The following is a 27,697-nucleotide window of genomic DNA, read 5'->3' on the forward strand; positions in this document are numbered from 1 at the left end:
ATTAGAAACCTCCTCTCTCTAACTACAATCATTGTCTTAACCTATATGAGAGATGTGGTCAATTTGGTATGTATAAGCAACATTATCGTTTATAAGTGAGTTTGTTTAGCATGGACGCAATATAGACCAACATCTGTGACCGTTAAATCTTTAATTATTGAATAATTGACTCCCGTTATTGAGCGGCCATTCTAAAAATTTTCGGTGTTTGAGTATATGAACACAACTCTCTTAATGGATCCTTTCTGGCATATTGGTGTATATAGTATATCTCCTAAAAATAGAAACGCGTTAATTAACTTGTTGCAAGCATAACAAACCTTTGGAACAAGTCCAAAAAAAGCAAATACATCTAGATGTATGCATCTTTCTTATTCTGGTGAAAAAAATAACAGCCAGCCAGTGCTGCTCTTCTGTTCGTTGAGATTCCATCACTCGTTTTATTTGGAAAATCACTCAAAAAATATTTTATTCCCAATTTATTCACCTCCCAAATATAGCCACAGGCTGTCTGTCCAATTGGAAAAACAAACAAAAACAATGTAATTAGAGAGCTAAAATAAGGGAAAGGAGGGTTTGCATGAGAAAGTGCTGGTGACAAGTTAGAATTAGAGAGAGAGAGAGAGGAGGGAAATGAAACTGTGGAAAAAGGCTGCCGGGCTAATCAAAGACCGGAACAGCATCTGGGTGGCCACCATCTCACGGCGGACGTCGTTCCGCAACCCCGATTTGGAGGCCATCATCATCAAAGCCACCAGCCACGACGAGGCCACCGTCGATTACAAGAATTTCCACAGGGTGTACCAATGGGTCCGCACCTCTCCGCTCTACCTCAAGCCCCTCCTTTACGCGCTCTCCACGCGCATGGAGAAAACTCACTCTTGGGTCGTCGCTCTCAAAGGCCTAATGCTCATGCACGGCATTTTCTGCTGCAAAATCCTCTCCGTCCAAAAGATCGGCCGGCTGCCGTTCGACCTTTCCAACTTCTGCGACAAACATTCTAAGCCCAGCAAGACGTGGGCGTACGACGCGTTTGTCCGCGCTTATTTTACGTACTTGGATCAGAGATCCGCATTTTTGAGCACGTTGGTGAAGAAGAACAACAGCAAGTCCGACCAGGAGGAGCCGCCGCTGCTGGAGGAGCTCGGGCGACTGCAAAAGTGGCAGTCGTTGCTCGACTTGCTTCTCGAGATCAAGCCGGAAGCGATTAGTCCGCATCGCACTAATAATCACACATACAATAACAACAAGGTTTATCTTATTTCCGAAGCAATGATATGTTTGCTGACGGAGATCTTTGACGTGTACAGCAGAGTCTGCAAAGCGATTGCCGGCGCGCTGTTGAGGATTTACACGGCCCCAGGCAAGCAGGAGGCGCAGATGGCGCTCGGGGTGGTTCAGAAGGCGGGGGTTCAAGGGGAGGAGCTCTCATTGTACCTCGAATACTGCATGGATATGGGGATCCTCAGCGCGGCGGATTGTCCTAAAGTCGAACAGATCCCGGAAGAGGATATCAGAGACCTCGAACGGATAATCAACCAAGCGTCGAAAAGGAAGGAAAGCTTCGTGGAATGCGACCGGATGGCGGCGGCGCAGATGGAGGAGGACAAAGCGATCGTGGCCATGCAGAAACCGACGAAGAAATCCAAGACGATAATTACGGACAAATGGGAGGTGTTTGAAGAGGATTTGATCAGCTGGGTGAGCGCAGATACATCTGGATTTTCCGATGTGAGCGGATACAGCTACAATACTACGAGCAGTAGTGCTATCGGTGTCGGGGGACAAGGACAATATAGAAACCCTTTTGCGCCGTCGTCAAAAAATATAATACCGTATCATCATCCTGTACCTACTGCATATAACCACCAAGTTCTTCCAGATTTGATTAGTTTCTGACGATAATTATTGTTTTTGATGTTTTTGTTGGAATAAAAAAATGTTGGACAGCGTTTGATTAATTCCCTTGCTCCCCAGCGCAGCTTAATTCATCATCATATTCTCCCAATTTTTGTGGATCTTATATTCTTCCCCCTTGGGCCTTACTGATATTCATTTTTTGAGCTTGATTTCTTCGTCACTACTTTTTTGTTTTACTTGTTAATCATCATATTAATTTGATCAATTACTATTACGTATGTGCAAGTATGCCAACTGTGAATTGTTAGCTGGAATATATCCTATATTACACTAATTTCTTCCTGAGTTGTTTTTATTATATTCAGACATTTGCCGGAATTTATGAAAATACAAATTTCAATTTTTGCTTGTGTTTCTTTCTTTTATTTTGTTGCGCTTCTATTATTGATAAAAAATTAAAAAAAAATGTGTGAAGGACCGGGCGAGAGATTTTTGAGTGCAATGGTTTTACCCTTTCAAAAAACAATCTGCAACAGGGGAAAAAAAAAAATGAAGCTGAAGGAATTGGCAAAATTTGATCTCGATTTGGTTTTGTTGACCAAATTTGGGTCATTGAAATTCACTTTCCGAACTTTAGAAAACTTAGTGCTGTACTTTAACAAATGTATGAAATTGAAAAAAAAATAGAAATAAATGTATGATATTGAAATGTTATAAAAAATTTGCATGAGGTTGTAATTGACCCCCTTTATTAGTTTATATATATATATATATATATTTATATTTATATTTATATTTTAACTTTAGTTTTGTTCCCCAAGAGGTATAAAAATGCTCTCCTCGTCCCAAGCTTCGTGTTGATACCTCTTGTGCGTAAAATGGTTGAGAAAGGATTCGGTTGTGTTATTTTAGAATTTTCTGACAAAAATCCAATTCTTGTGCAAACTCGGGGAAATTAAGTTTAGTGCACTAATTATTATTAGTTTAGTGATTAGTGTAATAATTTCCCGTATAGGAGATGATCACCCGGAAGAGTACTGCGAGCAAAATAGTTTAATTTTGGGACCTAATAAATTGTAGGATCACACCCAAATGTCTTGCAACATTTTCCTTAACTTCCACGCAAAATATTTCGTAAAACTAAAAGTTTTAATTCTTTTCACAACAAATGTGATTTTAACCCACATTTTCCAATCAGTTTCGAAATTTATGGAAGATTCATTATAATCAGAAATTTGAGTCATTCTCGTCACACCCTAAGATTAATTTTACGACATTCCGAATATTTTCAACACAAAAATTTATATTATGAGTGTCCTCTATTAGTTCATATTATTTCTTCTATTTTTCAATGTTAAAAATCAATAAAAAACAATTTCGAGACCTAATAAATGGTAAGATCACATCCAAATGTCTTGCAATATTTTCTTTAACTTCCATGCAAAATATTTTGTAACATCCCATATCGACCAACGGAGAGGGGGTGATGTGCCTTATATGTACATGCCCACCTCCATATAGCACAAGATCTTTTGGGAGCTCACTGACTTCGGGTTCCGTAGGAACTCCGAAGTTAAGCAAGTTCGCGCGAAAGCAATCCTTGGATGGGTGATCCATTGGGAAGTTCTCATGTGAATTCCTAGAAACAAAATTGTAAGGGTGTGTTCGGGGCCCAAAGCGGACAATATCGTGCTACGGTAGAGTCGAGCTCGAGATGTGGTGGGGGTCCAGGTCGAGATGTGACAATTTGGTATCAGAGCCACTTTGCCGTGAAGTGCGAGTGTGTCGACGAGGACATCGGGCCCCTAAGAATGGTGGATTGTAACATCCCACATCGACCAACGGAGAGGGGGTGATGTGCCTTATATGTACATGCCCACCTCCATATAGCACGAGGCATTTTGGTAGCTCACTGGCTTCGGGTTCCGTAGGAATTCTGAAGTTAAGCGAGTTCACATGAGAGCAATCCCATAATGGGTGACCCATTGGGAAGTTCTCGTGTGAGTTCCTAGAAACAAAACTGTGAGGGTGTGGTTGGGACCCAAAGTGGACAATATCGTGTTACGGTGGAGTCGAGCACGGAATGTGGTGGGGGTCTGGGCCAAGATGCGACATATTTGCTACACTAAAAATTTCTAATTGATTTTAAGAATTTTTGCAAGATTCATTAGAAGTCAAAATTTGAGTCATTCTAATCGTAACGCATGTTTCCTAAAATTAATTCAAGACATTCTAAAATTTTTCAACATATAAAATATATTTGGGAGACCCCTTATTAGTTTATATTATTTATTTTTATTTTTCAAATTTAAAAAATCAATAAAAGATAATTTCGGGACCTAATTAATGGTAGGATCACATCCACACGTCTCGCAACGTTTTCCTTCACGCCCACACAAAATATTTCCTAAAACTAAAAATTTGAATTTTTTCACAAAAACTGTGAGTTTTACTTATCATAAGCAAAATTTTGAGTCATTCTAATCGCACCACATGTTTTAAAAAATAATTAGGATATAATAAATGGTAGGATCACATCCAAAGCTCTTGTAACATTTTTCTTAACTTCCACACAAAATATTTCCTAAGACTAAAAATTTCAATTTTTTTTCACAAAAACTGTGGGTCAGGTTTTCCATTCGATTTTGAGAATTTATACAAGATTCATTATAAGCAAAATTTGAGTCATTCGATCGTCGCATCACATGTTTCCTAAAATTAATTTAGACCATTCCGAATATTTTTCGTGTCATAAGATTATATTTGGGAGACCCCCTATTAGTTTATATTATTTAAAAAAAATCAATTTTAAAATTCAATAAAAAATAATTTCGAGACCTAATTAATGTTAGGATCACATCCACATGTCTTGCAAAGTTTTCCATCATGCCCACACAAAATATTTCCTAAAACTAAAAATTTGTATTTTTACACAAAAACTGTGAGTTATATATATATATATATAACCTACGTTTCCAATCGATTGTGAGAATTTTAACAAGATTTATGATAAGCCAAAATTTGAGTCATTCTTGTCACATCCTGGCCCAAGCCCCCACCACATCCCGAACTCGACTCCATCATAGCATGATATTGTCCGCTTTGGGCCCCGACCACGCCTTCACGGTTTTGTTTCTGGGAACTCACACGAGAACTTCCCAGTGGGTCACCCATCATGGGATTGATCTCGCGTGCTACTCGCTTAACTTCGGAGTTTTGATGGAACCCGAAGCCAGTGAGCTCCCAAAATGCCTCTTGCTAGGTAGAGAAGGGAATATACATATAAGGCATAGATGATCTACTCCCCTGAGTGATGTGGGATGTTACAATCCACCCCCCTTAGGGGCCCAACGTCCTCGTCGGCACACATCCGACCAGGGATTGGCTCTGATACCAAATTGTCACATCCCGGCCCGAGCCCCCACCACATCTCGGGCTCGACTCCACCATAGCATGATATTGTCCGCTTTGGGCATCGACCATGCCCTCACGGTTTTGTTTCTGGGAACTCACATGAGAACTTCCCAATGGGTCACCCATCATGGGATTGCTCTCGCGCGCTACTCGCTTAACTTCGGAGTTCCGATGGAACCCGAAGCCAGTGAGCTCTCGAAAGGCTTCGTGCTAGGTAGAGAATGGAATATACATGTAAGGCATAGATGATTCACTCTTCTAAGCGATGTGGGATGTTACAATTCTAATCGCACCACATGTTTTCCAAAATTAATTTAGGATATTCTGAAGATTTTCGACACCTACAAATCTCTTTGGGCGCCCCGCTATTAGTTCATATTATTTTTATCTATTTGTCAATGTTAAAAATCAACAAAAAATAGTTCCCCACCTAATAAATGGTATGATCACATCTAAAGGTCTTGTAACATTTTACTTTTTTTTAGTACAATGATATATTTTACACTAAGGGGAGGGGGAATTCGGCTAAGCCACACAATAGACAACCTAATTAGGTATCGAATTCGTCATCCACGAGATTCAAACCTAAAACTTTTCACCGCAAAATATTTTTTAAAACTAAAAGTTTCAATTTGTTTCACAAAAACTATGAATTATAACCAACGTTTTCCAATTGATTTTGAGAATTTATACAAGATTCATTTTAAGCCAAAATTTGAGTCATTCTCATCACAACACATGTTTCTTAAAATTAATTTAGCATTCCGAAGATTTTGGACACATAAAATTATATTTGGGAGACCCCTATTAGTTTATTTTTTAATTATTTTTTCAACTTTAAAAATCAATAAAAAATAATTTTGGGACTTAATAAATTGTAAGATCACGTCCAAAGGTCGTGGAACATTTTCCTTTACACCTCACAAAATATTTCCTAAAACTGAAAGTTTCAATTTTTTCACAAAAATTATGAGTTATAACCCATGTTTTGCAATCGATTTTGAGAATTTTAACAAGATTCATAATAAGCCAAAATTCGATTTATTTTAATCGCACCACATGTTTTCTAATTTAATTTAAGACATTCTAAAGATTTTCGACACCTACAAATCTCTTTGGAGGCCCACTATTAGTTTACATTATTTTTTTTCTATTTTTGCAGATTTGAAAATTAATTAAAATAATTTAGGGACTAATACATGGTATGATCACATTCACAGGTCTTGCTACATTTTCCTTAACTCCGCAAAAATTGCTGAAACTAAAATTTTCAACTTTTGCACATAAATTGTAAGTTATAGCCCACATTTTCCAATTGATGAGAATTTATACAAGATTCATTACAAGCCAAAATTCGAGTCATCCTCGTCCCATCACATGTTTCCTAAGATTGATTTTAAGACACTCCAGACATTTTCGACACAAATTAATTTAGAACATTCCGAAGATTTTCGACACCTAGCTTCTGTCAATTCTCTAATGATTATTCCTCCCGTATTAGACTCTAAATCCGTTTCCTAAGCAACCGTCACTTCTCTAATGACTATTTCTCTCGTACAAAACTATATCAAACATTTTCCTCTCGAAGCGAAAACATAAAGGATGTACGAGTACAACACTTGAAAACAGAAATGCTGCAACTATGTAGATTCTTAAATCCCCATGCTAAATCTAGTCATTTCTCTAATGACTATTTCTTTCATACAAAACCTGTATCAAGTATGTTCCTCTCGGAGCGAAAACATACCAAATCTACGAGTACAACACTTGAAAACACAAGTACTGCAGCTTCTCAAACAAGGCAAACCCAAGATTATAAACAAAAAAACGGAACAAGCATGACTTTCACAGCATAGATACATATGTGCATCAAAAGGTGCCACGATCTTTCTATATAGCCATAACTAGTAAGTAGCATGCTACACGATATAGACCTCGGTCGTTATAAGCCAGAGAAGCAATGCACATTGAACATACTACTTTTGAATACAACAGAGGAATACAAAAAACAAGCATTCAGTGCAAAATATTGCGAGCATTAGATTAAACGGAGATGGAATGCTATCCAACAACAATTCAATAAATAACAACTCATCCACATAATCCTGGTGGCCAGAAAAGTCGGCCCTTAAACAGAAGCCGAAAGGAAAAAAAATTAACAAAAAGAACAAGTCCAGATTTTAAAAACAAGTATCATCCGTCTTGACTGAAAATTGAATGACTACAAATTATCTGAAAGATCTCCTGCAAGAGGCCACATAAATATATACAGGTGAAATAGACCAAATGCAATGGAAGTCACACCAACACAGTAACTCTACCTGAGAGTGACGAACTTGTTGGTACCATGTTTTGCCCAATGATACCTTAGATCAATTGGGTTAGTAAAATTATAACCTTCAGCTGCAAGCTTCTCCAACACCTTCTTGAAAGCACCCTGACTCATTTTTCTTCCAGCTATTCGTGCCCCGCGTCGCTTAGTACTCATTGGCAGAGGATACATAGATACATTTGTGGTGCAACAAGCAGATTGCCAACCACCACACCCCCACCTATAACACTGTTGTGGAACTCCAGTGCATGAGCAGATGGGAATTGGAATACCAGAGATATCCATATTAATCCCGTTAATCACAACATCCAAACTCTTCTTTGCTGGCTTCACACGAGGAACTGAAGGATTGGTATTATCCTTTGCCTTCCTGGGCTTTTTCACTTTTGGGGCTTTTGGTGCACCCCCACCCTGTCTTTTCTTGGATGTGCCAACTTCCTTAGGGACAACTGGCTCTTCAATCCTACCCACCCTTTCATCCCTTGATGGTTCCGGCGGCTGTAAGATCTGCAAGGAATGGGCTCCTGAAGTTTCTGGAAGAACAGCAGCATAGTTAGGATTGGCAGGCATCATATTGAGAAACTTATCTCTCTGGTTTACCCAACTCTCCCTCATATAGCTCATTGGAAGCTGAGCATCTGATACAACACAATCCCGAGGGTGATAGGCTCCATTGGCGCTAACCATGACTGTAGGGTCGCGCCCAGGGACAAATGGTTTAGTGTCGCGCTCTGCCATGCTTGACATGAGCTGCAAGCTAAGATGACCCTTAAAAGATGGCTCATAGTAGCCCCAATTGCGCATGTTCAATGCATCATCATCCATGAGAGCTACAGAATCAGCAGACAAACAAACATCGTTTAGGCCCTCCAATGAAACTGCATGAACAGCAATAAATCTTACCATCGGATAGCCCTCCGAGGCCATAGAAATCGAAAACAAAAGGATAGCAATAAAAACAAAACAGATACAAAGGGAGAAACAAAGCATAGCTCAAGATAATCACAAATGAGGGCCTATGAGGCAAAATTGTAAACAATATCATCTGCAAAATATTGGATCTTCACATTAAATCAAAGATCAAGCAATTGTTTGACAGCTGAGAACAAGAAGGAAATTACAAATTCACAAATCTTATCGATCCTTCCTAATCCCCATACTCTCAGATCTAAAAGATCAAAAATTTAAGATGCAAACATGCAATTGGTAATGAGTATGCACATATTCTCATCCAATGGGTTAGTTCTAAAGATTTGAAACATCCTTCCAATCCGAATCAATAAACATGCGAATCCCAGGATAAAAAATTCTGTGCATTTCCTACAGTTTCTCAGCAACCAAACAGAACCCAAGTAAACAGACCAACACCCAGATCTGAATTTCCATCCAAAATCAAATACAACAAATTAGGGTTTCGTAATCTGAGAAATTGGGATCTGAGATTTGGGTATTACAAGGAGAAAAATAACAAATTCATAATAAAGTTTGAAGCTTTTAAATATACAAACATGCACAAGAATGTAAATGGCAGGATAATAGTACAAGGACCCATATATTCAAATTTTAGATAGAGAAAGAGAGACAGTGAGAGAGGAGAGAGGAGGGAGGAGAGAGGAGAGAGAAAACTTACTTAGGTGGGTGTAAACGGCTCTTTAGGGTTTTGCCCTTCTGGAGAGAGAGAGAGAGGAGAGAGGAGAGAGAAACCTGAGAGAGAGAGAGAGAGAGAAACTTATGAGATAGAGAGAGGAAAGAGGAAAGAGGAGAGGAGAGAGGAGAGAGGGGAGAGAGAGACAGAAAGAAAACCTAGAAATGGGGTATCCATCAAACTTATAGCTGTCACTTTAAAATAAGGAAAGGCCTCATGAATAAATAAATTAATTAAATTTGATAATGCTTTTTTATGTTCGGTCAAAAATAATAAATATGATGTATATTATATCTTATGTTGAATTGAACAGCCCCAATTCTTATCCTCTCTCTACTTATTTTCGCTTTGTTTTTAAACAAATATTTTATCGAGTTTAGGAGGTGGACTTGTAACTAAGTAGGGAAATTAAAGCAATTAATTGTATAAAAAGTTTGAGTTGTGCTATAAATTTACAAACCTATCTAATACAGGAAGTTAACTAATATGTTCAATTTAGCAAAAAATTTTGAAAGTTTTCAAAGATATATTTTTTTTTTAAAATCAAACTTTTCTTTTGGTATATCCACAGCTTTGGAATGTTGACATACATATGGAAAAAGTTTGGTGGAAACTAATTACCTACTCTAGTGATAGATTTATTTAAAATAAAAGAAGTCATGAATTAGAAAAATACTTGGTTTGTCTAATATCGAGCTACCGAGTATAATATTGTTTGAAGAAAAAGGAATAAGATTATTGATTAATGTGAGAGATACTTTTTTTTCGATGTGTTAGCAACTTAGCAATGACATCGGAAAAAAAAAAAAGACTGATACCAATTCACAACATACTCATTATTAGTAAGTAAAGGAACTCAAATGTGTTAACTAATCAAGTCATTTCTTTTCATATATTGTATGAAAAAATTTAATTAGATTTTGAACCGAATACGCATGTAATATTTTATATATAACAACATTGCGATAAACAATATAGATAATATTGGGCTTAAAAAATAGGCAAAAATGAAGCCCAAAACCACACAAGACCAAACTCAGAACATAATTGGGCCTTAGCAGCCCGGAAGAGTGAAGACCATTAAGCTGAAGACGACGAGGGAGGGGCCCAGTGTAGCGAAAGCTCTTAAAAAATGACAGCAACTCACACCTTGATAGCATATTTGTTACTGTAGGACTAACCGGCATGCCTTGTCAAATGTTGCCCACCTAGGCATCTCTCTTGCTATTAATTGTTTCAGGTACTGAGAATATAAGTCACGTAATGTATTATTATTTGTTATAATAATTGTAGGCGATAATTTGACTGAAATAATATCACTCGATTGAGTTTTAAGCACACAAAAAAATTACCAAGCCAACAAATTAATTTATGAATTATAATTGTTAGGGTAGTTAGGAAAGAACTTTTGCGTTCGTCCCGATCCCTAGTTAATATATAACAATCACATGCATAAATCCCAGGTGAGCATAGAAATTGGCGGAAGTCATACACCAATGGTGAAACGCTTTGCGTTGTCGAAAGCATGCTTCCTTTAATTTATTGCAAATGTCGCCGCGACGGAATTGGCAACCCTAATTTCGAAAATATATCATGCAGATGAGCTGATGAAAAGGCTCTTTTGGGTTGCTCCATTCCCCAATTTTATTTCCAGGCACAAATCTCGTGCATAATCTAGTTGCAGTACATCTAAACTAGTTTAATTACTTCCTTAAACGATCAAGGACCTCCTATAATAATATGTTAATGAGATTGCTCTGTAATGCTTCTTCTTCGTTTTCATATATACATATGCCTATATAAACTTCGTTTCTTGCCTAATCCTGATTAGCACATCAATGGCGTCCCATTTGGACTTAAGTGGGTGCAAGAAGAGGAAGAGAGGGTGTTTAGGTTTAGGAGTTTCGGCGAAAACGAGTATCCGGTAGGGTTAGTTGGATCGTCGTTTAGGGAAAATGTGAAGGCTCTCCTTGAATATGGGCAGGTTGAGGGTAACCTAGCTGGCCAAGGCATGCACTGCTGGTCGTTTCAGCTACAAGTTCATAGCCATGCTCCTGCCCATGTCGTGCTCCTTGTCGTCGAAGAACCTATCGAGGCATCACTGAATCGACATTGCAAGGAATGTCAAGACGTCGGTAAAGTTTCAATTACGTCCCTCCATCTAATTTATTTACATTTTCTAATTTGAAAATGCATACTGCTATTTGAACCGCACTTACTGAAACATGAGGCGGCCTTTGTGTACTAATAAAGGCCATGCAAAATGATGACTAAAATTATATGTATATAGCTCAGGCTGGGGGCAGCATATGGTATGCAATAACAAGTACCATTTTGTGTTGCCTTCCTCGGACACAATGGTGGCAGCTTGCTGGAATGGCAAAGGTGGCAACGCCTCCGAAGGTGGCCTGCTACTGCCGAACCCGACGACAACAAATAATCCTAACGAGCGTAAGTCGTCGAATAATTTAGTGGAATTAGAGGGTCATATGATGCATGGTGTCTTTCACTCTAACGGTTTCGGGCATTTGCTGTGTGTCAATGGGGTGGAAACCGGTTTCGACTTGGCTGGCCGCCAGATCCTCGACTTTTGGGACCGCTTATGCACTGGATTGCATGCAAGGTAATATCAAATAATCCACTATGTGCTCATAATTTACTAAGGAAATTTGTGATTAATGTATTTTCACATTACAAAAAAGTTGTAGTTAAATATCCTGCATGAAACAGTTTGTTGCATATTTGGTAGGAAAGTGAGCTTGAACGACAATTCACATAAAAGAGGGATGGAGTTGAGGCTAATCCACGTAGTAACATACAGCGAGCCATGGTTTGGTCGTTGGGGTTACAAATTTGATCGCGGGACTTCTTGTGTCACTCAACAAATGTACCAAAAAGCCATTGAAGCTCTACAAGGCATGCCCTTATGCTTGCTCATTAACCATCTCGTCACGTCCAACCATGAAATCCCTCTCATCTTCTCAAGGTATAGCACATTGTCCGACAATTCTTTGGTCACAATCGGTGACCTTTTCCACTTCATGCTAGAGCTCAAGTCGCGGTTGCCACCCACAAATCATCAAAATCCATGTATTGATTCAATCTATAATACGGGAGTGTTGGCGGAAACTAATTGTAGATGGTCTCCAAAAAGAGTTGGGATGGTGACTCGAGTGATTGTTGAGGGCTCAGTTTAGGTGGGTATCTAGACAAGAAGTTAGGGATGCCGCCCGTGCCTATATAGGCGACATAGGGTTGCTAGATTTTGTGTTGAAGTTACTAGGAAACCACATTGTAGGAAATTACTTGGTTTGTCGCATGTTGAATCTGGCGACTAAAGTTCTCGAGTACTGCTTAGAAGATATCTCAAATCATGCTTCCCCTAACCATCAGGACGGTTTGCTCATGAACAATCAGAAGGCAAAGGCTGCGTGGTACAAGATTTCGAAGTTTCAGTTAATGAAGGACATTTTCTACTTGTACAAGTACGTCCTCAAGGACCAAAAGATGAGTAATGCAGGTATCTTTTCAGCGATTCCAATGGCTGTACGGATCATTCTCGATTCCAAGTACCTTGTGAAGGATTACTGCAGCGAGGTGGTGCCTTTGAAAGGCATGGAGGGAAAATCAAACATTACTGCACAGTAATGCTAAGAAACAATTCCGAAGAAGAAGACGATAACCATAAGAATGTTATAAACAACAATGCAATAATATTGCAACCGTACGAGTGCGTGACCTTGAAAAACAGTGCTACAATTGATGATTTGAAGCAAGAAGTGGAGAGGAATTTCAAGGAGATCTACTGGGGGCTGAGGGGATTCGTGGTGGATTCAGTTGCACACCTGAACAATGCGAAGGGGACAGATTTGGCATTTGGCATGGTTGAGGTGGGTCAAAATATTGTGCTTGAGGGTAGGTGTAGCAAAGAGATGGGTGGAGTTAGTGAGATGTTTGAATGTGGAGCAATCAACTATCTCGTGCACTGTCCCTGTGGAGCAAAGGAAGACGACGGGGAAAGAATGGTGTCGTGTGACATTTGTGAAGTTCGGCAGCATATGCTTTGAACAGCGAACAAGTTCCTCATATATTTCTGTGCAACCGATGTGAACGAGAAATCATACTTTTGCCTTCTCCGTAGTATCATCTTCTTCAATTTGTGGTGATGTTATTTTATCGGGCGGTTTGACCTGTTTAGGTGTGAAGACGGACGAGTTAATGCCCGTACTGAATTCTTACTAATTAGTTAAGATTTTTTGTTTTGTTTTGGGCCTTGGGCCCTAGCCAAACAAGAGAGTTCGATCTTGATGACAAACTTATGGGCTCTATTCTTACTGAATTATTCCTGAATTAGTAAACTCAAATGTGATTGTTCGATGCAGACGGTGGATTGCTTTGGTGAACAAGATCTTTTATTCATTTTATTGTGTTACGAGTTCAAACTCTCTATTTTTCCGCTAATGTAGAATAGAGTAGTAAAAATGTGTGATTGTTCAACTAATTAAGCCTTAATTATTGAGTTTGGTTTATATATCGAAATCGCTAAGTTACACTTTAGCGCTAAATTAGGAGCTTATTATAAAGCAGAAGCAACGGTTTTAATTAAAAAAATATATATATTATAAAGTAGAAACTTGTTGAAAATGATCTTCGGACCAAATTTATGTTTGTGGTTGGTTGTAATTGGCGTGTTGCATACTCGCCTAAAAAGGGAAACATTCCCTTCGTTTACAAGGATCATTTTCTTTGAAACGGCAACAACTTTTCATTGACTTATATCATTTAGCAAAAATTTAGATAAAAGTATAGGAGAGCTCTACACCACCAATTTTTTTAGCTTTTTTGTTTTGAAGATGGATTAGCTGATAGTTTTACCATGATAATTTACATTTTTGAAAACAGTTAGATAAGCATTATAGTATCTTTCTAACATTATCGTATAATTCATCAACGTTAAGAAAAAAAAAAAAAACAGTTACAGAAAATTAGCAGAGGGATATGCAGGTGTATTATATACTCTCTGTAGCCTTGTAAAACAAAACACGCAGATTAATGCAAGAAATAAAAGATGAAGGTTCTTGGAAGGTGGAAAAAAGAAAACAAACAAATATGTCATTTCAATTCAATGCGGTTTTTGTGGCTTGAATGGAAAGAAATGATGTATATGTAGATGGGCATGTCAATGATAGTTTAGCACTGTGACTGTGGTTTCGAATTTCGAACTCATAAACTGTAATGTTTTATTTTTTTATTTTATTTTATTACTGTTAAATAAATTTAAATTTTGAGATTAGTATATTAAATAGACACAAATCTTCAAGCTTGAACTCATTTAATAATAATAAATAGAGTATAAAACTTTAGCACCAGTTGAAGGTGGTGAACAAAAATGCACCCTCGAACCTGTCCCTTTTAAAATGAATACTATTTTTAATTTGTTGTTTTCTCCGTTTCTGTTTTCAGTGCAGCAGTAAAGAATGGAATCGATGCCAACTTTGGTTCAGTTCTTCGAATACCAACAAAAGTAAACCAGACAAAATCCCTCAGGCCCTCGGCCTCGTGGTATGCCGTGCTGAGTACAATTTAGCATACGATTATTTGCCCCTACCCATCATGAAATTATTGAACAAAACCAACACATCTCCGTACTATTGCTAATATAATCTCAGATATTTGTTGGATTTGATCGTGCATTGCTTTTCAATTCGGAGTTTTCGAGCACTTCCCAACGAAGAACTAGGAAAATGTTTAGTCGATGTGACGGGATAAGGATTGGACATGACAAAATATGCTGGAGTGTTGTCCAATACAATAATTTAGTCCCAATATTTATACGTTCACCAAATAGTAAATAGAGCACAAGTTCAATTCAATTGAAATAGTTCAATTCATGGTGACACAATAAACAAGAAAATTTCAAATCTATTACAAGGAGATATGGGAGTGGTACTGGTACTCGATCTCCATATGTTAATCAAATAAAAATGAATTAAATCTTAAGAATTAAGTTTATGATAATTAATTAATTAGTTAATCGGACTTTAGGGCTAAGTCAACAGAAAGTTTTAAAGCTTTGTTTTGCAGCGTGGGAAACGGATTAGTTTAAGAAAAGTTGATTAGATTTGGAATCACAAACACTTGGGAGGGATGATTGCTTTTTTTTTTTTTGACGCAGCAATGCATGCCAGCATGTGATGAGAATCCTTCTCCCCATCCTTTCCAACCCAACAAGTAAATAAAGCATCTTCTCCTTTTGCTAATTATTCGTTCTTAAAACCCCGGCACTGCACCTTCATCATATATTATTCACTCATCAAAACCCCCATCTTTCTCTGGTGAAAACTTTAATTTGACATGTGTTTTCTGAGCATTTTTCAAAAAGTGAATAATGAATACATGAAAGAAATATTGTTAATTATGCTAATCCATTACAATTTACATATATAATTATTTACATAAGATGGAAAATCCGAAATTAAATACAACTTAGAGAAATGATTACGGCAGTTGGCAGCCCTCTTGAAAATGACTAATCCCTAATCGTGCTACTACTTTTTACCTTTCCAAAAGCTGCTTCAAGAAACATGTTAATCCGGATTAACTTAGGCATCATGATTTTTTAAAGGGGCATTTTGATACAGGAGGCCTCGTTTTTTAATATTTTAGACTAAACATACATTTCTTCTGAAAATTTAATCAAACATTTTTCTAAAATTTTGATTATTAATTTCAGTTTTACATAAGTTCAATTTTGTTTAAAATTTTAGTTTTTCACGACTTTTCCTAGACATTTTGTTTTTTTTTTGTCCTCTTATCCCTATATTTATGCATTTATTATCCATCTCTATGAATTTTTTTATTGTTTGTTATAATTTTACTTTTTTTTTTGTGAATATAGTAGAATATTTATAAAAAAATTGTCAAATTTTATTATTTAGAATACCCAGCACATAATAAAATTTGTTTGATTATATAGCTATGTCTAGTTACCTATAATATGGACACATTTAGTTTTATAGTGGATTTGATTTTTTGTATTTCTCGGTACATTTGGAATGTAAATGTACCAAAAGGGTTATCAGATAGAGACATTTGGTTTTGTGGTACATTTGTGATTTTTTGTTCATTTGGTCATTTGGTACATTTGGAATCTAAACGTACGAAAAGGGTTACCTGACAATGGGCACTTTGGTTTTATGGTACATTTGAAATTTTGATACATTTGGTTTCTCGGTACATTTGAAATCTAAACGTACCAAAAGCCGATATTTTTGTTTTCAAATGTATCATAAATTTTAAGTATATTTTTTTATATATCTATACGTGAAAAAATATGTATTGAGGACTTTTTATTGAGACAGTTTTAATAGAAAGATAATTTTTTTTAATACTGATAATAAGGTAATAAGGAATTAGTTAATTAATTTTTTATTTTATTTTATTAAAAAAATGTCATTTAATGCATAGAAGGGGATCGACGAAATTAAATTCCTATATTGTAAGCAATTAACTGCTAAGCTACCTTATGCCTCTATATAAGTGCATTTAAATTAATGACATGAAAATTAAATAAAAAGAAAATTGTTGAGGTGACAATTGATCAAAGCACCTTAATCAAATCCTTAAAATGGATGAATGTTTAATCTAACAACTATAGAAAAGATGTAGAGTATTCTAATTTTTCCTTTTTTTTTTAAATTTTAACCAGAGCATGTGAACAGTTAATCAGTAACTTCTTATTTCTTTTTCTTTTTTATCCCAGACTTTACCTCTTGTTTTTTTTTGTTTTTTGTTTTTCGTTTCTGTAGTGGGAGAGAGAGAGAGAGAGAGGGTCACGCGAGGGGAGGATGAGAGCTCACGTGGAAGAGGGTAATCTGAGAGGGTATGCATTACCTCATGCAATTACAGTGTGACGATCCAAAAAAAAAAAAAAATTACAGTGTGACGAATAATGACTGTTCGTTTTCTTACGGGAAGGATGTTTTTTTGTTTCTGTCTAATTCCGAGATGTGTGTGGGGGCTCTCAGTTTTAAGCTGCACTGAATCGTGTGATTGGGTCACCCTCACCCAGACCCAACCTCCTCTCTCTCTCTCTCTCTCTCTCTCTCTCTCTCTCTCTCTCTCTTAATTTTACTCTCTAGATCTCTTCCTTCTTGTACAGAAAAAAGAAAGAAAGAAAGGGGCGAGCTTTTATAAACAGGACAGACTTGCCACAACCTTACCTGCTCAAGGTGGAGGGTCTATGGAAGAAAAGCTAGCCTAGCTAAAAAGCCTTTAAAAGCTTCTTAAAGCTTTTGGAAAAAGTGGATTGAAGAGCTTTTCCTCTTCCTCTCTCTTTCTCTCTCTCATATGTGACTGTGAGAGAGATGACAGAAAGTAAAGCTGAAACCCACTGAGTCCAACTTCACCTGCAGACATGTGTGTATGTAGGGATTGATTGATTCTTAGTCATCTTCTTCTCTTACTTAAACTCCTCCATAACATACTCACAAAAATCCACCCATGTTCGATAACACCAACAACAACACCGCCGCCTTTTCTTCCGCTCCTCCGTCTTCTTCCTCTCATGAAAATGGAGGAGCCACCCACAAACGAAAAAGAAGACCCGCAGGCACACCAGGTAAAAATAATATAATTCAGTTAATTAATCAAAGTACTTTTCTTTAAAATTCTTAATTATTGATGGTTTAATTAATTTTGGTTATATTATAGATCCGGATGCAGAAGTGGTGTCTCTGTCCCCCAAGACCCTACTTGAATCGGACCGGTACGTGTGCGAGATCTGCAACCAGGGATTTCAGAGAGACCAGAATCTGCAGATGCACAGGAGGCGACACAAGGTGCCGTGGAAGCTGCTGAAGCGAGAGCTAGCGGAAGATCAGGTGATCAAGAAGCGGGTGTTCGTGTGCCCGGAGCCCAGCTGCCTCCACCACGACCCCTCCCACGCCCTCGGCGATCTCGTCGGAATCAAAAAACACTTCAGAAGAAAACACAGCAACCACAAGCAGTGGGTCTGCGACAAGTGCTCCAAAGGCTACGCCGTTCAGTCCGATTACAAAGCACATCTCAAAACCTGCGGCACCAGAGGACATTCCTGTGACTGCGGCCGGGTCTTTTCAAGGTAAATTAAATTAAATTAAAATATTAGAAATTTGTTATCTACTGAGAACTAATATCGCCAAATCTTCTATTTTAATTATTTCTGAAAAAAGGATATATTTGTTGATAAAATTGGCTAGCTACTAGGCCAAAATTATTATCTGAAATCTGAAAACAGGATTTTCTAATCCCAAATCATTTATTGCAACGGACATAGCTATAAGCTGCTATCGTCTCCTCTCTTTCATAGGTTCATCCAAACCCTAAAAGCACTGCCAAAAAAAGCAGCTGTTACAGATAAGAACAAACTTGAAATCCTATAAGCAGCCTCTACCTTTTTCTCTCTTCAAACATTAATGAATTTTATTGTTCTCTTCTCTTTGAAATTCAAATGGTGTGCGGTATCAGATTCCTGCAGTGGCAAATGACCTCATCCTATCTTTCATGGCCGTTGAAGCTCCCCAGTTTCCAAAAACTGCAGTTTCCGGTTTATAAGTTTTCAAAAAAATAATTAATTATATATAATTTACCTATTTTTGGACACACTAAACTCGTCATCATTATATTTTAATTAATTAATTAAATAAATATATAGGGCTACCCCATTTGATTTGTTTTGCTTACCTAGCTATATATATATATTAACTGATGATATATTCTAATTGATTAATTGTTTATTGGTAACCCTACATATGTCATATACGAACGGCTTATCCGCTTATGGCTAATTTTTGTTGTTGTTGTTGTTAATTGTTAAAGACGCCGAGAAAAAACCATGTTTTTAATCATGATAGCAATATAGTTTTAGTTTGAATCATTCTAAATTCTATGTCGTGATCGATTTCAGAGTGGAAAGTTTCATAGAGCACCAAGACACTTGCACAGTCCGACACGTGGTCCTGCCAGAGTTACAGGCAGCATTACAGCCGGCGGCCTGCTCGTCGCGAACCGCATCGAGTACAAGCCCCTCCAGTGACACCAATTTCAGCATTAGTAACAATGTGGCAGCTCCAGTAGTATTGGCTGGACTCCCGGTGCGACCAAACCCAACTGACCATCACGATCAGCGTGACGGTATGAATGCTTATATTTCTTGCAACCGCCAGCAGCAGCAGCAGCAACAACAAGTGCATAAAAATATATTGGAACTTCAGCTCCTTCCGTCGTCAAACGCGCATACTTCTTCCCCGCCAAATTTAGACAAAGGTTACGCAACTAATCTGAAGCTCTCGATTGGGTCCCCGTCAAGTGATCAGCTTGACAACGAAAAGAATGAATCAAGCAAGTATAATTCATCACACATAATAAGAAGAAGAAGCTCTCCAGGTGATGAGAATGAATCGGCTCTTGGAGGAGTTGGGCCCGCATCGGATGTGGCCAGGTTGAAAGAGTTTGCAAGTGAGGAGCTGAAGTTGGCCGTGGCTGAAAAGTCTTACGCGGAAGACGCCCGGCGAGAAGCCAAACGGCAGATAGAGATGGCGGAGATCGAGTTCGCGAACGCCAAGAGGATCAGGCAGCAAGCACAGGCTGAGGTGGAGAAGGCTCAGTTGCTCAAAGAGCAGGCAACTAAGAGAATCAGCTCCGCCATTTTGCAAATCACTTGTCAAGCTTGCAAGCAACATTTTCACATTGCCTCTGCTGCTTCCGCCGCCGCAGGAGGAGGAGCACTGGGAGGAGTGGGACCCTCTGATGAGACATCCCTAGCTATGAGTTACATGTCCTCCGCCACAACCGAAGGAGAAGGAGATCATGATCACACCACATAATAATTATCATTAATGACCTAATATTTTGTATTTGCTTTGTTTTTCTTGTTTTCGTTCACATGCAACGCTTATTTGAAAGCCTCTCACAGACCTTCACTTTATTTCTAACCATTGTTTGGGATATTGGTTGGAAGTGTTGTCATTGGGTCCTTGTATTTATATTTCAATAATTATATTATACCTTCATTTGTTACAAAAAGGATATATATATAAAAAAAAAAAGAAAAAAAGAAAAAAAAGAGAGTAAACTGATGACTTGTGGATTTGCTTTACTTTCAAATCAATGGTGAATTAATACATACGTACATGTATACTTTAGTTTCAAGAAGAAAAAAGACTTTACATATTCAATTCATTCAACATTCCGAAACAGATCAAACTCAAATATATGGTTAGCCAAAAAAAGGTGTGTGAAAAATCATTTCTTGGTGAACTATATTTCTTATCAATAAGATTATTTAGATCACACGCTTTTGTACAAGTGATTCATTTTATTTTCACTATTATTAGAAAATGTGGCAGCAAATATGTAAATAAAATCACCTTTTTTTTGTAGTTATAAATTAGGCTAATTGGTCAAAGTAATACGCCCACTCCTTTGCACCCAAATTAATTCAAATCTTTTATCTATTACTCACAAGTTAGGATAATACTGCTTATTCTTAGTAGATTAGCGCATGTAGAATACACCATCACTTAAAAGAGAGAGAGGAACGAAGCCATGCACTGAACCCAAAGCGAACTATTCTGGAGCCTTTTACTTAAAAAAAGAGAGAGAGGAATTATGTTTTGGGACCATTTTAGTAAATGAAAGGAAAGCACCTTTCAGAGAAGCTGACCTACGTACATACACTTGAAACCAAATTGAAATTAATGAGAGAGAAAAGAGAGAGGAGAGAAAGATGGGTGGTCGTTTTCACTGCATTTGTAATCCTTTTAAATGCTATAAGAAATTGTAAGAAAAAGACCACCATGTTTTTCAGTGCCACTGCTGGAATGGTTAGGCTCAGTTACTCGTCCCTGTCAACTTAAACAATACAGAACACACACGACCTCACTCGCTCGCTCGGTCACTCACTCACCTGGACTCCCACATACATACTACTTTATCAGGGATTCAAACAAGGAGGGGTCGTCCTGCAGCAGATCACTCAGTGCCTTTTCATTAATTTCTGAAACAAATGAAACACAATTTAATGCTGAAGAAAAATTCAAAGGAGGTTCCCATTTCATCACCGTTTCTAACTTTCTTTGCTTTTGAGCTTTTCTTTGTCTTTCTTTCTTTTTTTTCTTTCCTTCTCTCTCTATCTTTGTAGAGAGAGAGAGAGAGAGAGAGTGTGAGGACCACGTTCACCTCTTTCCCACCTTTTAATGGTTGGCTTCCCTTTTTGTCTAGTGGATTGGCTATGTAGCGTGTCAGATTGAACAAGTTGAGGTTATATCATGAAATTAACTGGTAATGTAATGACTTCGTCCTTACATTCTCATGCATTTTTTTTATGTATGATAAATTTTTAAGTATATCACGTTGACAACACATGATGTGAAGCACGTACGTGTAGCTATTGTGCTTTGTACGTATGCTAACTTGCTTTAATACCATAAAAAAATTAAAATTCTACCATAAAATAAATAACTAATATTAAAAATAACTCAACTTTTTATAAACTTTTCTACAATTTCATCCTTAACTGATAAAGAACTTTGTCCTACGGTAGGGTTTCTTTTCAAAATACCCCTTGCGTGTTACGAACACTCTTTTTTACTTTAAAGTTACTTTTTCCTTTCCCGGTTCACCCCTTTTCGTGTTGCACAGAGTGAAAACGTGGACATATATATTCAGTCGAGATATTGGAACCCTAGTACCAACAGTTTCTTTTCTCTATTTATAAATATTCAGTGTCGACATATATTTAATTATTTAAGATGATCTACAGACTTCATTTTAAGTTGTTTAATTAAATATAAAAGTAATGATGGAGAGACTAAATATATAGATTAAATTTTGTAAATTAAATGACATAGAAGTTGATGATTGAAAAATTACTTAAATATTAATTAACGTGCTTTTTTCTTTTTAGTAACACATCATTTAGTTTCTAAATTTAGTTTACCTAACATTACTTTAAATATAATGACAAAAAAAATATAAATGGAGACAAAAGCTTTTTCCAACATCAAGCGCAATGAACTTTCCATTTCACCTCAGAGCAAGTCAGACATTAAAAAAGGAAAAGAAGAAAAGGTCATTGCCAAAGAAAAAGAAGAGGTAGAGAGGGAGATAAAGTCACTGTTCGTTTGCCCACCCAAAACATATAATGTAATGTAGAACGAATAAGTCATAAATGTATATTCTCTAGCATATATTTGCATAGACGAAGCTTACACATTGTGTGTGTAAATACAAATTTTAAAAAAAATATAGAGGTAAGAGAGAGAAGTTGGAGAGAAATGTGAGAGGGAAAAAAAGAACGTTGGAGTGGGAGGGTTTTTTTTTTATTTTTTTTTTTAATTCTTTTTAACTTAGATACGTGTTTTGATGTCATGTAGGTGAGAAAAGAAAAAGAAAACATCAATTGCTTTTATGAAATTACTTTAATGCCCATGATTTTATTTTTGATATTTTCTTTCAATTATGTATAGAAAAGTGTAATGGTCTTTTCACTGACTTTTGGTTGGTAAAAGTTTTCTGTTAATAGGTAGTATTTTTTCAATTATGCATTGAATGGTGTAATAACATTTTCTTTAGCTTTTGGTTGATAATGAGTATTTTAATAATAGGTAGTATAGATATAGGAAATAATTTCCAACATGGAATGCGATATCGAGTTGGGTAATAAGATGGAAAAGCAATACGCCTGCTTTATAAAGTTGCGTGTCAATAATGATCAATTCCTTCGTTGAATAGTACGGAAAATGAATGACTGAGATTAAAAGTAAAAGATCTAAATTATTATAAACATAAATCTAATGGCTTAAATGTCCGGGGTACTGAGTCGTAGTATTGAAGCCAGACACCTACATTTTCTGTTGTTTATTTTACAAACCCAAGTTGCAAGTGGGCCGGATTCCGTATCAATTTAGACCCAACCCAAGTTTCTAATATGTCAAATAGAGCCTAACCAAAGCCCAAGTTTTGGAAGGAACGACTGGCCCCAAACACAATATTTGAGTTTGGTAAAAAGCTAATTGGTTCCCCATGGAATGGACGAACATCTGACCCGACTTAATTTGTTGACCAATCAAATGAATAGCCCAAAAAAATCCAACCAGACCGAATCTCTGGGTCAAAAACTCAAATCCAACGTTTGCCTACCAAACAAGCAAGTCCGATTGTCCGACAGTGTCCAAGGTTTGCCAAACGCCACGCACAACTCAAGCTGTTTACGAACTGAACCTGCAAGTACGAACCCTCTTTCTTCATAGTGCAAATTTATTCCTTCCCAAACTTTTGCAATTTCTAATGCTTTAAAAGAAGATAAATATTTGCAAACTACGTACAAGAAATTTTTTTGATATCGATTTTGATCAACAAATTCTTACAAACGTTATAATATTCTTACAACGATTTAACGATGATGATATTGATCGATAAACATACAAGAAACACGGGCATGTTTCAAAATTTCAAGCGCTATTACTACTTCCACTTGCTGATCCAGATATCAGCTCTCTCAGCATGGCCACCACCTGCAACATGTTAGGCCTCTTTGATGGGAAGTCGTCAACACATTGAAGTGTCACCTCTAAATACCTCACCATCTCTTTCACTTCTTCTGCTTCTGCTTCATCAGTTCCTTTAGTTACCGAAAGTAACTCTTGGTCTATCACTTCCATCTGTTTCCCTTCTCTCACCTTCATCTTCGCCCATCCGACCAAGTTAGTGTCCCCGAAATCATCCTTGTCTGTTGGGCGTTTTCCAGTCACAAGCTCCAAGAGGACAACCCCAAATGAGTAGACGTCACCCTTGGCAGTGCAGCGGAAACTCTGGTAGTATTCAGGCGGAACATAACCAGGAGTGCCTGCAAGAGTGCTTACACTCAAGTGTGTGTCAAGAGCACTTATGAGCCTTGCCATTCCGAAATCAGAAACCCTTGCTTCCAATTCACTGTCCAACAATACATTGCTTGACTTCATGTCTCTGTGTATGATGTGAGGGATGCAATTATGGTGGAGGAAACACAGTCCTTTCGCTGCACCTCTTGCAATCTTTTTTCTTTCCTCCCATGTTAGCATCCGCCTGTCACGTGTCTTTGTTCTTCCATGGAGCATTTCTTCGAGGCTTCCGTGCTCCATGAATTCATATACTAGCAGCCTCTCTTCACCAATTTTACAATAACCCAATAAAGGCACGAGATTCCTATGCTTGATCTTCCCCAGAGTTTCCATCTCGGCCATGAATTCACGGTCACCTTGGCAGCTCAGCCGTATAAGTTTCTTGATTGCAACACTGGATCCATCTTTCAGCGTTGCCTTGAACACTTCCCCAAAACCTCCACACCCTATAAGACTATCTGCCGAGAAGCCATTGGTTGCCTCAATGAGTTGGGAGAACTTGAGCTTCCTCAACTGTCTTTGGAAAGTGGCAACATTAATGCTCAAGGGTTCTTTCTCTTTGTCAATCTTCCATGCCGCATGGGATGCTTGCAAGCGATTAAGCATCTTCACCTCCTTCGCTTCCTTTCGCCTTGTCCGCATTGCAATTGCCCACACAACCAGAACACAGACAGAAGCAAGAGAAATCAGAACCCCCACAACAATGCTGTTAGCCCATGATGCAACCGATGGCCTTCGGCTTCGTTTGCCTTCATCCTGATCGCTTGGAGTGGTGTCTGGTTGGTCACTGCTGCTCTGGCAATCAGGCAACGGGACTCCACAGAGTCCAGGGTTGTTAGCATACTGGGTAGCAGGAAGCGTACTCAGCTGACCCCTCGAGGGAATTTCGCCAGTTAATTCATTGTTGGACAAATCAATTTGCACCAAGAAAGATAGGTTCTCCAATGAATCAGGGATGTGACCCTGCAGTCTGTTGTGTGATGCATCAAACACCCCTAAATCTTTGAGCTGGCCAAGTGATGCAGGAATCTCACCTGATAACTGGTTGTGGGATAACTCAAGAACTTGCAATGCAATCATGTCCCCCATTTCTTCCGGGATTTTCCCGCGAAGCTGATTGTAAGATAGATCAAGATACTCCAGTGTTTGGTATTTTGTAAAGAGACTCAGGACAGGGCCAGAGTACAATCTGGCGAAATCACAAGTCCTCAATGTTGGGTCCTGTTGAAGCCTTTCAGGTCGGATTCCCGCAAACTCTAATAAGCCTCCCACTCCTTTACAAGAGTTCCCCACATTCCGTACAAACACCAAAGTATTGCCGGAGAGAATTCCACTCAGTGCCTTGGCCCCGATCTGCCTCCCAAGTCGAGGCGGGATCTCTCCGGTGAGTTTGTTGCTGTTCAAATCCAACCAAACCAAGCTGCTGCAATTTCCAAGCTCTCCTGGTATCTTGCCACTCAAGCTATTGTTCCCAAGTTGTAGAACCGCCAGTCGTGTCAAAAGGCCAAATTCCTTTGGGACTTCACCACTGAGTTTATTGCTTGTGAGTGATATCCATTCAAGATTGCTGCAGCTGAACAATTCAACTGGGATTTCACCACTCAGATGGTTATTGTTGAGAATAATATCCTTGAGATTCTTGCACTTTCCCAAGTCTGGTGGGATTTTCCCCTCTAAGCCATTGTACCATGCTATTAGCTGCTGCAAATTCTCCAGCTTCCCGAGCTCAGCTGGAATTGAGCCGTTGAGATAGTTCAAACTAAAATCGATCGTCTTCAGCTGAGAACATTGTGATAGTTGAGCAGGAATTTCGCCTACAATGAGGTTGTCCGGCATTCTCAGCTCCTCAAGTGAGGAGGCCCCGGGACATATATCTGGTGGGATGACGCCAGATATTTTATTAGAGCTCAAGTCTATAACCTGTAGGCTCTTGCAAGCTGATATGGAGCCCGGAAGCGATCCAGTGATGATGTTATTCCTCAACACCAAGCTCTGTAAGGAGGTGAGGTTCTGAAAGATAGAATCTGGCAGGGGGCCTGTTAACTTGTTGTTGGAGAGATCGAGAGCCTCCAGCAAAGAACACGAGGAGAAAGAGGCTGGAATTGGGCCGGTAATGTTGTTAAAGGAAAGCTTAAGTTCGACAAGCGAACCGCATGCATTTCCTAATTCAGGAGGTATCCAACCGGTTATCTGATTGTGAGAAAGATCCAATCTCTGTAGACTGCGGAGTTGCCCGAACGATCTTGGGATTTCGCCTGTCACATTGTTGGTCGATAAACTCATAGTTTTGAGACTGGTGCAGTTTGCCAAGGACATGGGAATGGAACCCGTTATACGGTTTCCTGACAAATCGAGCTGCAACAAAGAAGGGCAAGAATATTTCTCAATTATCAGACCAGAAATCGACCCGGTGAAATTGTTGTAAGAGATGTCGAGAGTTTGAAGTTTGTCGGAATGCAGTAAGAGATCATTGGGTGGAGGGCCGGTTAAGTTGTTAAAAGCAAGATTCACAGAGACAAGATTTGGACATTTTGAGGAAACACCCTCAGGAAGAACACCGAAAAGTGCGTTGAACGATAAATCGAGTTGTTTCAAAGCAGATGGGAGTTGAAGCAAAGAGGTAGCGTTTACACTGAATTTATTGGAAGGCAGATTTAAGACAGAAAGCATGTCTAGAGAGGCCAAGGGTTCAAAAGAGATTGTACCAACAAGAGAACAACTGGTAAGATCGAGCTGAGTTGCCCGGTTCATGGAGCATGTAACTCCATACCAGCTGCATGGACTGGTGCCGAGCTTCCAACCGGACAACACACCATTCGGGTCCTTGTCAATCATCTTTTTGAAGTTGAGAAGAGAAACTGCGTCGGTTTTGATCGATGCAGTGACCTGTTGGTCAGCTGTGGAAACAGAAACAAGGTGAAGTCCTACCAATACAAGTAATGCAGAAAGATGAAGAAAAAACTGAACTGGATTGAAGTTCTCCATTGATGAAACAAGTTTCATTTCTCCGGAAGACAATTTAGAGAGAGAGAGAGAGAGGAGTGAGAAAGAGTGCAATGTGTAGAGTGAGAGAGGGGTGTGAGTGAGTGAGTATGATGGGAAAATGTTGGTGGGAAAGGAAAGGAGGGAGCTTTAGGAAAAGGAGTTGCTTTATTCTGTGTTTAATAAAATGGAAAGAATGGAAAGTGGAAAGGAATAAGAAAAGAAGGGAGTTGGATTGAGGTTGGTGGTGGGTTTATACTTATACGGTTCTTGGGTACCATCGACTGTAGAGAGAGAGAGATTGAGGAGAATGCATCAACTGTAGAGAGAGAGATTGAGGAGAATGTAGTGAGAGATTGATTTGACTTTTGGTCAGAGACTCAGAAGGGGTAGGATCCACATTCTACAGACAAGTTCTATCTAAGATCGGCGATATATATTAAAAAAATAGTGTATATATATATATATATATATATATAGAAAATAAATAATATTGATCTGTGTATGTGAATCAAGAGCCACTTTCTGTCAGTGAGCGTGAGA

At 38.3% G+C, this 27,697-nt stretch overlaps 4 protein-coding genes and 1 pseudogene across 5 annotated transcripts; 3 read left to right on the forward strand and 2 right to left on the reverse strand.

The window, feature by feature from the left end:
* The first annotated feature begins 505 nt into the window (after window positions 1-505).
* On the forward strand, window positions 506-2,070 carry LOC137738437 (putative clathrin assembly protein At1g25240). Its single transcript, XM_068478072.1, has one exon. It carries the CDS (start codon window positions 634-636, stop codon window positions 1,897-1,899), a length of 1,266 nt encoding a protein of 421 aa, XP_068334173.1. The 5' UTR covers window positions 506-633; the 3' UTR covers window positions 1,900-2,070.
* Window positions 2,071-7,289: 5,219 nt separating this feature from the next.
* Window positions 7,290-9,370, reverse strand: LOC137737137 (protein BASIC PENTACYSTEINE2-like). 2 transcript variants are annotated; one of them, XM_068476525.1, is made up of 2 exons: window positions 9,237-9,370; window positions 7,290-8,436 (listed from the first exon to the last, which is right to left on the reverse strand). In XM_068476525.1, the coding sequence occupies exon 2, from the start codon at window positions 8,429-8,431 to the stop codon at window positions 7,592-7,594; it is 840 nt and encodes a 279-aa protein (XP_068332626.1). In that variant the 5' UTR covers window positions 8,432-8,436; window positions 9,237-9,370; the 3' UTR covers window positions 7,290-7,591. The 2 variants fall into 2 exon arrangements, with proteins under 2 accessions (XP_068332626.1, XP_068332625.1); XM_068476524.1 differs by lacking the exon at window positions 9,237-9,370 and having other exon boundaries at window positions 7,290-8,730.
* A 1,329-nt stretch (window positions 9,371-10,699) lies between these two features.
* Window positions 10,700-13,392, forward strand: LOC137736401 (PHD finger protein MALE STERILITY 1-like; annotated as a pseudogene).
* A 3,948-nt stretch (window positions 13,393-17,340) lies between these two features.
* Window positions 17,341-20,294, forward strand: LOC137737307 (zinc finger protein SHOOT GRAVITROPISM 5). Its single transcript, XM_068476748.1, has 3 exons — window positions 17,341-17,871; window positions 17,964-18,372; window positions 19,198-20,294. Exons 1-3 carry the CDS (start codon window positions 17,754-17,756, stop codon window positions 20,114-20,116), a joined length of 1,446 nt encoding a protein of 481 aa, XP_068332849.1. The 5' UTR covers window positions 17,341-17,753; the 3' UTR covers window positions 20,117-20,294.
* A 3,363-nt stretch (window positions 20,295-23,657) lies between these two features.
* Window positions 23,658-27,205, reverse strand: LOC137738267 (serine/threonine-protein kinase BRI1-like 2). The gene has a single exon (XM_068477896.1). It carries the CDS (start codon window positions 27,173-27,175, stop codon window positions 23,744-23,746), a length of 3,432 nt encoding a protein of 1,143 aa, XP_068333997.1. The 5' UTR covers window positions 27,176-27,205; the 3' UTR covers window positions 23,658-23,743.
* Window positions 27,206-27,697: the final 492 nt, after the last annotated feature.

The sequence above is a fragment of the Pyrus communis genome, chromosome 6 (genome assembly GCF_963583255.1).
Source record: "Pyrus communis chromosome 6, drPyrComm1.1, whole genome shotgun sequence".
In the NCBI taxonomy this organism is placed as follows: Eukaryota; Viridiplantae; Streptophyta; class Magnoliopsida; order Rosales; family Rosaceae; genus Pyrus; species Pyrus communis.